The sequence below is a fragment of the Rhinopithecus roxellana genome, chromosome 2 (genome assembly GCF_007565055.1).
Source record: "Rhinopithecus roxellana isolate Shanxi Qingling chromosome 2, ASM756505v1, whole genome shotgun sequence".
Taxonomy (NCBI): Eukaryota; Metazoa; Chordata; class Mammalia; order Primates; family Cercopithecidae; genus Rhinopithecus; species Rhinopithecus roxellana.
In genome coordinates this window covers 120,775,077-120,791,130 of record NC_044550.1, presented here as the reverse complement: position 1 = coordinate 120,791,130, position 16,054 = coordinate 120,775,077, and the positions used below count along the sequence as shown (strand labels likewise).

At 35.9% G+C, this 16,054-nt stretch overlaps 1 protein-coding gene across 1 annotated transcript in view; it reads left to right on the top strand.

Annotated features, from left to right (window-relative positions):
- The window catches only part of LOC115892687 (gamma-aminobutyric acid receptor subunit beta-1-like), a 159,646-nt gene extending 147,352 nt beyond the window's left edge, over positions 1 to 12,294 (top strand). The window contains exon 3 of the mRNA XM_030914236.1: positions 12,135 to 12,294. Coding sequence (XP_030770096.1) covers positions 12,135 to 12,294 — 160 coding nt within the window. The remainder of the gene's footprint in view (positions 1 to 12,134) is intronic.
- The last annotated feature ends 3,760 nt before the right edge of the window (positions 12,295 to 16,054 follow it).

Below are 16,054 nucleotides of genomic sequence, written 5' to 3'. Positions count from 1 at the left end.
TAAGGTCAACTTTTAATATTTGTACTTTGTTTTACTGCTCATGGAAGAAATTTTACTGAAGCACATCTCTGCTTAGATTCATCTGGCCTAACTACAATAACTGGAAAGACCTTAACCCTTGAATCTAGTATATCTGGGTTTTAATCTCAGCATTACTATAGACTATATAAACTTGGAAAAATTTACTAATCCCGTGAGATGTTAATTTTCTTATCATTGATATTGGAGTGGAAAAAGCTTCAACATAATAAGGCTATTATAAACAATAAATAATGCACATGTGGTAAAATAACGCTTTCTCCTCCAAAGATGTCCATATCCTAATTCTCTGGACCTGTAAATATGCTATTTCTCATGGCAAAAGGGGCTTTGTAGATGTAACCAAGATAAGGTCTCTGGCTGAGCACAGTGGCTCATGCCTGTAATCCTAGCACTTTGGGAGACTGAGGTGAGAGACCAGGAGGTTAAGCCCAGTCTGGCCAACATGGTGAAACCCCATCTCTACTAAAGATACAAAAATTAGCTGGGTGTGGTGGCGGGTGTCTGTAGTCCTAGCTACTCAGGATGCTGAGGCAGGAGAATAGCTTGAACCTGGGAGGCAGAAGTTGCAGTGAGCTGAGATCATGCCACTGCACTCCAGCCTGGGTAAGAGAGAGCGACTCTGTGTCAAAAAAAAAAAAAGGAAAATAAAAAAAAAAAAGATAAAGTCCACAGGATGCGGTAGCTCACGCCTGTAATCCCAGCACTCTGGGAGGCCAAGGTGGGTGGATCATTTGAGGTCAGGAGTTCGAGACCAGCCTGGCCAACATGATGAAACCCTGTCTCTACTAAAACTACCAAAAAAAAAAAAAAAAATTACCGAGTGTGGTGATGCTTGCCTATAATCCCAACTACTGGGGAGCCTGAACCAGGAGAATCTCTTGAAGCTGGGAGAGGGAGGATGCCGTGAGCAGAGATTGTGCCACTGCATTCCAGCCTGGATAACAGAGCAAGACTCTGTCTAAAAAAAAAAAAAAAAAAAAAAAAAAAAAAAAAGTCGATTATCCTGGAATATCTTAGTGGGGCCAGTGTAATCACAAGGGTCCTTATGAAAGGAAAGCAGGAGAGTGAGATGTACTTTAAAGATGGAGGACGGGTCCATAAGTCAAGGAATGCAAATGTCCCCTAGAAGCAGAAAAAGGCAGAGAAATAAGTTCTCCCTTGGAGTCTCCAGGAGGAACACAGCCCTGCTAACACCTTGATTTTAAGACTTCTGATCTCCAGAACTGTAAGTGAATAAATTTGTGTCGTTTTAAGCCACTACATTTGTGGTAGCTTGTTACAGCAGCAAGAGGAAACTAATACTGTATGTAAGGTGCTTAGCACAGTGCCTGTCATCTAGGATTCTAACATAATACTAGCCAAAGTAGCGCTGCCTCTTTAGATCTAGGTAAGAGTAGCCTGAACCTGCAATCCATTATTTGTGGGAGTCCAATGCCCTCCCCGAGATTGCTGAGGATTCTCAAAGGGCTTATGTAATTTCTGGCTTTGAATTGCTTCAATTTGTAGAATACTGTTCCAATAATGCTGTCAGGATAAGGAATTCAGCCCCTTCCCAGTATTCCAAGTATAGAAATAAAACATTTACCCAAGGCTTGTGTGTGTGTGTGTGTGTGTGTGTGTGTGTGTGTGTGTGTGTATGCATACAGGCATGCTTGGTGTGTATCAGGCTTTGAGTAAATACAGAAAATGTACTATTATTGCACAGCAAAAATTTTAAAATTAAATATCAATATGGCTGTTCTTTAAAGTTTTTTACTACTCCAACATTTTGCTTTCTCACACCTAAATCTCTTAAATCTCACAAAACAGTTTATCTCCTTTGGTTTCCTTATCATTTATGTCTCACAGTCCTGGGATTTCACCTTCAAATACCAAAGTATTTTTCTAAACAGACTAGCCAAACTCCTACCTAATAAAGCCTGTCACAACTATGAAGATAATGCAAATTCTTTTCACCCTATTGCACTGAGCAGTTAATAAGTATTAGCTGCAAAAAAAAGTCTATGTACTCATTAGTCGTAACTTAGACTAACCCATCCATCTTCTCTCATCAGTTTCTTTGTGTAATGTAACTAACATGAATTAAAGGTGTATCCAAGAGGCTAAACAAGCCATTCTTCAACCACTCTATTGAGTGATACTGATATCAATCTTATAACTGCTACTAACTCTTAATTTCACCAATATTAGGGGTATAAATAGGGTTCAGCATTTTTAGGGAATTTTCATTCATGTTTTTCTTTCATACAGATTCTATTAAACTGTACAATTATGTTATACAGAGATTGGGTTTAAAACTTGGGAGTTCTTCCTGATAAAATTGATGGTTATAGGAAAACCTCAACTGAGCATACATAATTTGTTAATTTAAGTTCACATTGCTATTTGCAAATGTACCCTCTCCATGTGTATATGTGGGCACACATGTGTATTTGTGTGTGTATGTATAAACCTAGGTTTCAAGAAACCTATGGGCCAGGGCTTTTGGATTATGTTCTGTCAACAATTAGAATCATGCCACTTTCAGACATTAAATATAAATGATTTGCTATTACAATGACTCCTAAGGCCAACGACCATGCAGCATAAACCTTAATAAATAAATACTATAGTGACATGATTTCTGTTCATTCCAAAGTATCATGAGACCACAGTTTCTAACTAACAGCCCATTATAGTGTTCTGATCTAACTTTCTAAATGTCTTTGAAAGAAGACAGATGAATGTTACATTGTCATGAATCTACCTCTGGGAAATCTCTCTGCAGAAGAACAGTCAGCTAATGCTTTTGCCTTTAGCTGGTTTTACCCTCCTATACTTTCATTTGCTATCCACCAAATAAAAATATCTTCACACACCAGAATGAAAATCTTGAGTCTGAAAAGCTAAAGACAGAATGAACAATTCAATCTTGAAGCCCTTAGTCTATTGATTTTTGTAATCTAATATTTGGCAACTTTGACTCGATAGAAGATTTATAATAATCAGCCAGCTTCAGCCACAGTGTAAGTACATTTCCATGTGGATGTGTTAATTAATGGTAGAAGTGACTAACAACTGTGAAGCAGTCATATTAGGCAAGGAGAACAAATGGAAATACAAGAGCAATCATTCTTAGAGATACTCATTGTTCCTTCTCACCCAGAAGACAGGAGAGCTGAACAGAACTCTGCCCAGGGACATCTCTCTTTTTGTTGATGATCTGGGGAATTCTTGCTGAGCATTCTTTTCTCACAAAGAGCTCATACACTCAGCTCACTTAACCATAAGAGTTACAAAATCTAGAAATGCCAAACTCTTAAATCAGCAGAGTTCAACACTCTGTTGCACAGATTTCTATAGCCTGACATAGATTCATGAGTATGTGCTTGTGTGCGAGTACCTGTCTGAGTCTCAATAATTCCTCCCTTCTCAGATGGCCCTGTGGGTCTTTGGTGACCGTATTTGTATTTGTGTATTCATGCTGTCCTCCAACCCTTACTCAATAGTTGTGGGAGAGTTGGTACCTAATTCAAGTTAGAACAGTGAAATCCTCCTGTGAGTCTGAAATTTGGAACATATATATCCTAAGACGGAAGTTGTTTCAGTACTTTCCAAAGGAAATCAGATGACTTCTTGAGAGTAAGTTCTTAGAGCTATTGATTTCTTCTCTTGCTAAGTTGTGATGATTACTCAATTCTCTTTAATATTATATTGGGATTTGGAGGAATAAAAGTCAATTGGCCCAGGAAATCATAGTTTAAAAAACAATGAGTTATGGTCAAGTCTTGGTGTGACATATAGTTCCTTAGGTGATATCACGTATATTCCTTATAACTATTGATTGTTGAATAGATTGATCATAATGGCTAGCAACAGTAAATTCAGTTATGTTTCCTAAAAGTTGGGTTTTTAAAAAAATTACTCACAACTCTAAGTACCCATACACATGAGACATTAACTAGGTATTTTGTAGACAATGCTACTTTGGCTATGTAAACTACTTTGTAAAAGCTATTATAATTCACAACTCTGAATCAATGGTTCAATATTATATTTCAATGCATGTACTGATTTAATAAAGGAGTGGTTAACTAACCAGATGACATTTTTTCTGAAAATGGACTAAATAAAGTAAGATGTGCTGACCAATGGTGCTCAAATAATACTCTCAAGTATCCCTAAGGCTTTTTCTTTAATGGTACCACAAATGTTGGATTCTAATTTTACTTAAAACTATTATAATTATCTTTTGCTGCACACCTACAACCATCCAATGCTTGACAAAGTTGACAAAAACAAGCAATGGGGAAAGTACTCTCTATTCAATAAATGATTCTGAGATGACTGGCTAGCCATATTCAGAAGACTGAAATTAGACTGCTTCCTTACACTATAGTTCATATTTTTCATCCACATTTAAACAGGATATCAGGATGCCTTATAATCACATCTTTTCTAGAATCATGCTTTAGAAAATCATGTGTGGAGCCATCCAACTCAAGATGGGTTAAAGACTTAGATGTCAAAAAAAAAATAAAAAAATGGCCGGGCGCAGTGGCTCACGCCTGTAATCCCAGCAGTTTGGGAGGCCGAGGCTGGCAGATCACAAGGTCAGGAGATCGCGACCATCCTGGCTAACACAGTGAAACCCCGTCTCTACTAAAAAAAAATGCAAAAAATTAGCTGGGCACAAAAAAATTAGCTGGGCGTGGTGGCGGGCGCCTGTAGTCCCAGCTACTCCAGAAGCTGAGGCAGGAGAATGGCGTGAACCCAGGAGGCAGAGCTTACAGTGAGTCGAGATCGAGCCACCGCACTCCAGCCTGGGCAACTGAGAGAGACACTGTCTCAAAAAAAAAAAAAAAAAAAAGGAAGTTAACCTCAGAAATACCATTCTGGACAGAGGATCTGGCAAAGATTTCATGACGAAGACAGCAAAAGCAATTGCAACAAAAACAAAAATTGACAAATGGGACCTAATTAAACTAAAGAGCTTCTGCACAGCAAAATATCATTAGAATGTTGTTCATCAGCAGAACAAACAGACAACCCACAGCATGGGAGAAAAATTTTGCAAACTACACATCTGACAAAGGTTTAATATCCGGAATATATAAAGAACTTAAAGAAATCAACAAGCAAAAAATGAACAAAGCCCTTAAAAAGTAGGCGAAGAACATGAACAGACACTTTTCAAAAGAAGACATACATGCATGCAACAAGCATATAAAAAATGCTCAACATCACTAATAATTAAAAGTGCATGTAAAACCACAATGCGATACCATCTCACACCAGCCAGAATGGCTATTATTAGAAAGTAAAACAATATGAGATGCTGGTGAGGTTGCAGAGAAAAAGGAAAACTTATACACTGCTGGTGAAATGTAAATTAGTCCAGCCATTATGAAAAGCAGTTCGGTGATTTCTCAAAGAACTCAAAGCAAAATTACCATTTGACTCAGCAATTCCCTTGTTGAGTATATACCAAAAGGAATATAAACCATTGTACCATAAAGACACATACACACATATGTTCATCTCAGTATTATTCACAAGAGCAAAGGCATGGAGTCAACCTAAGTGCCCATTAACAGTAGACTGGATAAAGAAAATGTGACACATATACACCACAGAATACTACAAAACCATAAAAAAGAATGAGATCATGTGCTTTGCAGCAATGTGGATGGAGATGTCAGCCTAAGCGAACTAACACAGGAACAGAAAACCAAACACCACATGTTCTCACTTATAAGTGGGAGCTAGACATTAAATATTAATATATATGGACACAAAGAAGGAAACAACAATCACTGAGGCATACTTGAGGGTGGAGGGAAGCAGGAAGGTGAGGATCAAAAAACTACCTATTGGATACTATGACTATCACCTGGGTGGTGAAATAGTCTGTACACCAAATCCCTGTAACATATAATTTACCTGTATATCAAACCTGTATATGTACCCATGAACCTAAAATAAAACTTAAAAATATATATAATAAATATTTTAAACTATAATAAGAAGCGTTACACTGTCACCTGTCCTATGTCACTTTTTTAAATGTCTTAGTTGCTTTATCTATTGAGGTAAAATATACATATATAATTTACCATCTTTACCACTTTAAATGTATAGTTCGGTGGTAATTAATATACTATATGCTTATATTTCCTTTCGTCACTCCCTTTTCTTGGTCTTTGGTAACTACCAGTTTACATTCTATGTTGAGATCCATTTTTTTAGCTCTCACATGTGCATTAGAACATGCAATATTAGTATTTCTGTGCTTTGCTTACTTCAATTAACATAATGGCCTCCAGTTCCATCCATGTTGCTGCATATGACAGGATTTCATTTTTACGGCTGACTAATATCCCATTGTCCATATCTACCACATTTTCTTTCTCCATTCATCTGTTGATAGGCACTTAGGTTGATTCCATATTTGGCTATTGTGAATATGTCGCAATAAATATAAGAATGTCCTATGCCCCATGTTAACACATTCAAGATCACTATATTAACTTGTGCTGCCAGGTTAAATTATGCAGAGCATTGAGCACCAAGTAAAGCTTGCCTTTAATCCATCATTAAATACTTCTAGAGAGCAACTATTTATGGATGTTCCTAAACTATTTACAATGGTGTCATTGACTATAAAGGTAGTTTCTTGGCACAGGGGTTGGGGCTGTTGTTGTTGCTGTTTTCCCAATTCAGGGTAGTCTTTATTTGGTTATTTAAGAATTTAGAAGCAAGTACTTCGCTATTTATAAGAATTTTCTCAATGCTGTATAAATAAAATGCAACGAAAGATAAATTGATAAGGAGAGAGGCTTAAAACCATAATTCTCATCATAATCCCTGCTTTTATAAGTGTGTGTCCATTAAAATGGATCAACACTGGAACTTACAAGGTGATTTTATATTAACAAAATTTTGTTTTTATTTATTTCATTTGTACTTTACATACTGAGGTTCCTTATCAAATTTGTAAACCATCATTGTAGCAGGATTTCTTAACCTTGGCACTACTGACAGTTTGGAAAAGCTAAGTCTTTGTTGTTGGGGACTGTCCTATGCATGGCAGGATGTTTAACAGCATCTCTGGACTCCATTCACTAGATTCCAGTTTCAAACTTTTAGGTCTAGATATATTTCCAAATGTCCCCAGTGAGGCAAAATCATCTCTGACTGAAAAGCATCAGCTAAGTTGTAGAATCATAGGACTTGCCACATTTTAGTAATTCTGAATGTTCCCCTCTTGACAGTTTTTGAATTCATAAGAAGCTGTTAAACAAAAAATATGGTAAAGGAGAATAGTAGACAAATGCATTTTTAATATTTACTGTGGTTGTTTTGTTTAGGGTATTCGAATCACTATGAGACTAAAAAAAGAATGTTGCAGAACCGTATTTTTAGACAACAAAAGATATTCATGATGTATTGTTAAGTGAATAAATTAATTAACCCATATGATCAGGGGAATGGAAAGCGTAGTGTTTTGTAAAACATTTTGGAAAAAAATTTTTAATTAAACTTGAAAATTCCTTTTGCTCTGAAGTAATGCTTAAATAAATTCAAGTAAATTTGTTATTATAAATTAAAATAAATTGACCGATGTCCTGTCTATGAAAAGGTATCAAAAGGCTTCAAAAGGTATCCTCTGTGAATTTTCATCTTTCGTAGTGAAAGTCAAAGGAAAATAGGAAAGAGGTAGGGTTTTTCCTTTTCCTTTAAGGAAAAGAAGCCTTTATTGCTGATAATTTAGCACAAATGACCAAAGCAATAACTCACCTTGGAACCTCAAAAATCCTCGGAGATGGATAGCTAGATAGCTAGATAGATAGAGAGTATGCATATATATATATACACATGTGAATATATCAGTGTGTGTATGTATATACACACTTATACAGTATACTGTAGTACAGTACATATGCTGTGTACATAAAGTACTACAGTATATTCAGCGCCCTCTCATTTGCAAAAATAAAATCGAACACAAATGCCCACAAAAGGATGATTAGAAAATACATTATGGTGTATAACTCTTTGCTATATTAACACATTTATGTCTCACAACCATTCTGCAAAGTGGATAACCCAAGTATTCCTTTCCATAGCCCATGGCAGTGAAAATAATGGAAAACATAAGAATAGGGAAGGGTCAGAAATGGTGCTCAATGTGTTTTTGTGGGAGTTGAACAATGAGAACACATGGACACAGGGAGGGGAACAACATACATCAGGGCCTGTCGGGGGAGGGAGAGGGTTAGGACAAATATCTAATGCAACTGGTGCTTAAAACCTAGATGATGGGTTGATGGGTGCAGCAAGCCACCATGGCACATGTGTATCTACGTAACAAACCTGCACGTTCTGCACATGTACCCCCGAGCTTATAGTAAAATAAAATTTTAAAAATGAAATAAAAAAAGAAAAAAGAAAATACATTATGACATTTCCACACAATTGTAGTAAATTTTTTAAAACAGCTTATTATTTATTAATGCAGAAACAAATTCATGATGCATTGTTAAAGAAAATAAGCAAGGTGCAGAGCAGTGTGTGTTGTAGGCTACTGTCTTAAGAGGTTTTCTCCCTAAGAAGACACAGCTGTGCTTCTATTTGCATAGAATATTTTAAGAAAATTTCAAATTGTAGCTCCTGGAGATTAAGATAAAAGAGAAACATCATTTAATTTGAATTTTTGTGTTGTTTAACGTATGATTACACTTTATGGGGAGGACCGTTACATTTTTAAAAGTTCTGTCATTCAAGAGTGAATCGAAAGCTCATAAATGTGGACTCACCATCTGAATTTTAGTTACTCTCAGACTTCACTGACCAGAAAAACATCCCAGGTAAGAGAAAATGGAGAGATAATGAAGTCCAGATAGGATATGTAGAGTTAAAGTACTTGAGTTTGAATAAACGCAAAAGCTCAACTGGAGGTGGTGAATATGGTATTAACTCTCATCCTAGGATAGTGTTTCTTCCTTGGTTATATGCTACCTGCAGAATATAAGTGGACCAGAGCTTCAGAGATAAATCTGACAAATTTCTCTAACAGTGGGAAGTGAGAAGCACCTTAAGTCACAGAAGGCTGGTTTCGTTGTTGTTGTTGTTGATGATGATGATGTCGTATTTAGTTGTAGCAAGAGAGGAAGATAAGCTTTTTATGTATAATGTAGATTCCTCCCATTCACAAATTCTGCAGATAGTAGCACAGACATTGCTAAGGTGATAATAAAAATAGAAAGGGTCATGAGATCATAACAGCTATAATAATGATCATCATTTGGGGAGCACTTCTTAAGTATGGGGCACTGGGCTAAAAGCTTTGCACACATTATCTCTTTTAATTCTCACAGCAATGCTCTGTAGTAGGTGCTTTGATTAGTGAGAGGACTGAGCTGCAAGGAGATAATTTAATTAATGCAAACTCACGCCACTTGTGGGCAACAAAGTTAAGACTCAAACTAAATCTGCCTATCTTTAAAATTTTTAGTCACAAAATATTTAAATAGCTTTATTGAGATATCATTGAAATAATGTAGCAAATTATAAATTTGCTACATTATTTGTGAAAGTGATGTAATCCTCAATAAAATATTAGCAAACTAAATTCAATAGCACATTAAAAGGATTATATACAATGACAAAGAGGGATTTGTTACTGGGATGCAAGGATGGTTCACCATATGTGAATTAATCAATGCTATATACCACATTAGCAGAATGATGGATAAAGACTACATAAGGATATCAATAGATGTAGAAGAGCATTTGACAAAATGCAACATCTTTTTGAGGCAAAAGCTCTCAACAAAATAGGTATAAAAGGAACTTTCCTTAACATAATCAAAACTGTATATGAAAAATCTAGAGCCAATATCATAGTCAATAGGTCTTGGGATGAAAGCTGGGGCATTACACTACTTGACTTCACATTGTAATACAAATATATTCTGATCAAAACACTATGGTAATGGCACAAATACAGACATATAGACCAATGGAACATAATAGAGAAACCAGAAATAAACACATACACTTGCGGTCAACTGATCTTCAGCAAAGGTGCCAGGGGCACACAATGGGGAAAAGACAGTCTTTTTGACAAATGGTGTTTGAAAAACTGGATATCCACATGCAAAATAAACAAATAAATAAATTTGATCCCTATCTCATGCCATACATGAAAATCAACTCAAAATGGATTAAATCCTTAAACATAAATATTGAAACTGTAAAACAACTAGCAGAAAACATAAGGAAAAACCTTCTTGACATTGGTCTTAGCAATAATTTTTTAAATATTATACCAAAAGCCCAGACAATAAAAGCAAAAACAGGTAAGTGGGATACATCAAACTAAAAAGCTTATATGCAGCAAAGGAAACAATAAGCAAAATGAAAAGGTAACCTATGGAATAGGGAAAAATATTTACAAATCATATACTGATAAGTGTTAATATCCAACACATATAAAAAATCACATACAATTGAGTAACAAAATACAAATAATTTAAAAATGAGCAAAGAACCTAAACAGAACTTCTCAAAAGAAGAAATTCAGATGGACAATAGGCATATGAAATAGTGCTCAACACTAAATCGTCAGAAAAATGCAAATCATACCCACAATGAAATACCACCTCATATCTGTTAGGATGGCTATTGGTAAAAAGACAAAAGACAAAAGCGTTAGCAAGAGTGTGGAGGGGGAAAAGAACCCTTGTACACTGTGAATGGAAAAATAAATTAGAAGAGTTTTGATCTTGCTTCAGATGACTTTGACTAGTCAGAGTCTTTCATGATTCCATATAAATTTTATGATTATTTCTTCTATTTCTGTAAAAAGTACCATCTGGATTTTTGAATGTGTAAGATGGTTTTGGGGAGGTAGTATGAACATTTTGACAATATTATTCTTCCAAGACATGAATATGGAATGGCTTTCTATATATTTGTCTTTTTAAACTTCCTTCATCAATGTTTTATAATTTTCAATGTACAGGTCTTTTTTCTCTTTGGTTAAGGTAATTCCTAGGTACTTTGTTGTTGTTGTTAATATAAATGAAATTGTTCTCTTAATTTACCTTTTGTAGAGTTTGTTATTAGTATATAAAAATGCCACTGATTTTTGTGTGTTGATTTTGCACCCTGTAATTTTATTGAATTTATTAGTTCTAATAGTTTTCATGGAGTCTATAGAATATTCTATGTACATAATTATGTCATCTGCAAAAAGAGATAATTTTATTTATTTATTGTGATTTGGATAGCTTTTATTTAATTTTCTTGCTGATTGCTCTAGCTGGGAGTTCAGTACCATGTTGACTAGCAGGGCCAAGAGTGACCACTCTTGTTTTCTTCCAGATCTTAGGGGAAAAGCTTTAATTTTTCTGCATTTATTGAGATGATCATGTGGTTTTTATTTTATTATGTTGTATCACATTGATTGATTTGTATATGTTGTTGATTGTTGCATATCCATCCTAGCATCCCAGTAATAAATCCCACTTGGCCGTGGTGTATGATCCTTTTGATATGCTGTTGAATTTTATTTACTAGTATTTTATTGAGAATGTTTGCATCTAATTCCATAGGAATATTGGCCTGTACTATTCATTTCTTGTATTGTCTGTCTAGCTTTGGAATTAGAGTGAAGCTGGCCTCATTAATTTGGCAGTTTTCCCTATTCTATTTTGTGGTACAGTTTAAGAAAGGTTAGTATTAGTTCTCTGAATGTTCATGATTATTTCTCACCCATGAACCATATGGCCCTGGGCTTTTCTTTGTTGGAAAGTTTTTGATTACTGATTCACTCTCCTTGTTTGTTATTGGTTTGTTCAGATTTCTGTTTTTTATTGACACAGTTTGGGTAGGTTGTATGTTTCTAGAAATTTATCCATTTCCACCTGTTCATCTAGATTATCCAATTTGTTGACATATAATTATTCATAATAGTTCCTTAAAATCTCATAAAATTTTGATGCCTTGTTTCTGCCAAATGGTAAACATGATTTGGGGCTAGGAAGCCTGGAAATGAAATGTCATCACTTTTGTAATGTTTTCTTTTTTATCTCTCCACTCATCAGAATCACAACCACAGCTGCATGTATGATGGATCTTCGAAGATATCCACTGGATGAGCAGAACTGCACCCTGGAGATTGAAAGTTGTGAGTTACTTGGACAGGGGAGTGAAAAGGAGGGATGCTTCCTTGACCCAATGGAATTCAGCTTCTCACTGAGTTAATTAGTACCAGGATTTTTTAGCTGCACTTGTCTGACAAGTTTTCAAAGGGTTTATATTGGTGGCTCAAGGGTCATTTCAATGAAGTTACCATTCTGAACAATTAGGGAAAGTTCACTTATTTTAGATCAACAATTTATAAACTCATACTTTCTCCTTCTCAGAGTGTAGTTTCTCCCAAAGCCTTCCAATATCCAAGCTGGATTAATAAGAAAGGAAAGATATTTTAATATGAAAAGAGTTTGTGAGATTGTTTTGACCTAAACTATTGTAAATTGTCTTTTAGAAAAACATTATGTTAGTGTCTTGTGTGAATAATGTGTCTTTCCTCATGAAAAGAAAAAGATGATAAATTGCACTCATGAGACTTATGCTTTGCACCAAAGACTTAATGATTTTTAAGTCTAGTGACTAATTTTAGTTTGTCCTCTTGGGCTGCTTTTTCACTGATTGCTTTCTTAACAATTCAAATATTTCAGCTATGAAGATTTAATCTGACTATCTTTTTGTGATTATTTCTCAGCCATCAGCCTGTAGGTATTTGAGACCATTAATTGTGAACATCAAAGCTAAGCCATTTCTTGGTTTTCAGAGGTGCAAAAAAGTCCAGTAGCTAATCAGACCATGATTATAGTACCACTTAATGTAATGTTAGAAATTGACAGATGTTTATTTAGATCATCTAAAATGCTTTCTAGATGTAAACATTAAGAAAGTAAAGGAAAATGGGAAAATTCCAGGTCATTCTATAGTATTGTTGAAGAATGAATGTATTTCCCCAGTGTCTCATCATGAAGCAATTACATTAATCTTCTAGTTCCACTGTATACATAGAAATAGATGAAGGTGTTTATGTAGATGTAATTACAAGTTTAAATATAGACATTGACCTACTACCACCAAAACCTAGAATGAACAAGAAAATTCATGAATAATTCTCTAATCAATATTCTAATTTTAAATCTCATTATATAAATAAGTTACTAAGTATTGAAAGGTGTTTATATGTATAAAGTATTGATGGTAACTTTTGGTTCAGATACCAAAAATGACCACATTCAAACCATAGGAATGAACTATGTAAACTCAATCATATACTAATAGCTAATAACATTTTATAAATAAGGCAGAACATTAGTTCAACAAGTAAATCATTACTTTTGGAACTGATATAGAAAGAGAAGGATAACTCATGGGTTGCCCATACATATTAGTTGTTTTTTACCCTTGACCACTCTTCCATTGACTTTCTGATTTTTTACCTTGGCTTCTGCTGGAGAATATTAACATATAGCAACCTCTTGAAATTCCAAGACCTTATGAATTGTGTCATTTGCTTAAAGGAGCAATGAATTTTGACAAATACTTGAAATTGATTGTGTGTTTTAAATTGTAAGTTCTAAAATTATCAACACTTTCTCCCAAAATACATACTTTATTTACAATGGATACCGAGTTTTTCTATTATAGGTTGACATTTTTCTGTAAGTTTGAAGATTTATTTATTCATATTAAAATAGATGACTTTAAGTCCATTTAATATAACATATAATGATCAAAACTATAAATGAAGCAGAAATTAAATGTAACTTTTGTGGGGAAGGGATGGGGAAAGCCCAGGCACCCAGATAGCCCAAAGTAATCATCAAATATGATGTCAGGTAATAGGTGGTGACCCAGACATATGACAATCATTGAGGCAGTTGAGCAAGATGCAACTTGTTGTCTGGACATACAGTTTAACACAGTAACTGAGACTCTAAAATAAGCTAATATGTATAAATTTGAAACGATGGTAATTATCATCAAAGTGATCCAGCTGTTGGTCACAGAATTACAATCCCTAAAGATACTTACCTAAAACAAAGCAAAAACTCTTGACTGTAAGAACTTGGATAATGAGGAGTGCACAGAGGCAGGAACTTAGGAGAAAAATTTGCATAACTAAAGCTGGGTATTTTATAACACCTTTGTGACATAAGTATTTGTAACAACACTTGAAAGATGGTATACTTGAGGCTCAGAGAAGTAAAATAACTTACCCAGAGTCACAGGGCAAAAATGTAATGGAGTAAAAAAGTAATGGAGTAAGAATTCAAGCCCAAGTGTTCTTCTCTTCATCACGGAATCCTGAATCAGGTGAGTAAGGGAGCATAGCATCAATAATTAGAAGTGTAGGTTGGTCACGGTGGCTCACGCCTGTAATTCCAGCACTTTAGAAGACCAAGAAAGGTGGATCACCTGAGGTCAGGAGTTCGAGACCAGCCTGACAAATATGGTGAAACCCCATCTCTACTAAAAATACAAAAAGTAGCCAGGCGTGGTGGCATGCACCTGTAGTACCAGTTACTCAGGAGGCTGAGACAGGAGAATTGCTTGAACCCGGGAGGCAGAGGTTGCAGTGAGCTGTGATCATGCCACTGCACTGCAGCCTGTGTGACAGAGTGAGACTCCACTTCAAAACAACAGCAATAATAATAATAATTAGAAGTATAGGCCGGGCGCGGTGGCTCAAGCCTGTAATCCCAGCACTTTGGGAGGCCGAGACGGGCGGATCACGAGGTCAGGAGTTCAAGACCATCCTGGCTAACACGGTGAAACCCCGTCTCTACTAAAAATACAAAAAACTAGCCGGGCGAGGTGGCGGGCGCCTGTAGTCCCAGCTACTCGGGAGGCTGAGGCAGGAGAATGGCGTAAACCCGGGAGGCGGAGCTTGCAGTGAGCTGAGATCCGGCCACTGCACTCCAGCCCCGGCGACAGAGCAAGACTCCGCCTCAAAAAAAAAAAAAAAAAAAAAAAAAAAAAAAAAAGAAGTATAGCATTAACTGGAAACACTCTTGGCTAGGTTGGAAATGCTGAATCAACCAAAGACTGGTCTGTATTTCCTAAACTATCCCTGATAAATTTCAGTTTAGATCCCAGAAGCTGAATTTCACTTTTAGATCAAGGGTCAAACAATTGCAGCTACAGGGAGAAGGTAGCTTATGGATGCAGGAAACCAGGCAGGCCTTGATTCTATTGATGCGACCCTTAAAAAAATAAGAAGCTTCTGATGACAGCATAATTTAACTTCAACATTTTACTTAAAATGAATCCCTATTAACAATAGATAAACCAATGTAGAGTTCCTAAATGTTAAGAATAATAATTTTAAGCAGTGAATTAGCATATGCCAATGTGGAGTTTGAATGAGCTTTGCTTGTTTCTACCTAAGTACAGAATCAATATGTTGCTAAGTTTTAATAAATACTGAATAGATTATTCATCTAGTTTTTTTGTTTGTTTGTTTGTTTGTTTTTTGAGACGGAGTCTCGCTCTGTCGCCCAGGCTGGGGTGCGGTGGCCGGATCTCATCTCACTGCAAGCTCTGCCTCCCGGGTTTATGCCATTCTCCTGCCTCAGTCTCCCGAGTAGCTGGGACTATAGGCGCCCGCCACCTCACCCTGCTAGTTTTTTGCATTTTTTAGTAGAGACGGAGTTTTACCGTGTTAGCCAGGATGGTCTCGATCTCCTGACCTCGTGATCCGCCCGTCTCGGCCTCCCAAAGTGCTGGGATTATAGACTTATATTCATCTAGTTTTTAACTTTTCACAAAAAAAAGTGCTATCTTCTAAAACAGCTCTTTCTGACTTGACAGTGTATCAAGACTATACTGAGCCTTAAAGTAATCACAAATGAGAGGCTCTAGTGTCAGTTGGGAAATAAGAATGATCAAGTAGACATCCCACTGAAGTAAGATTGAACGAATCATGTTTGTGACCAAC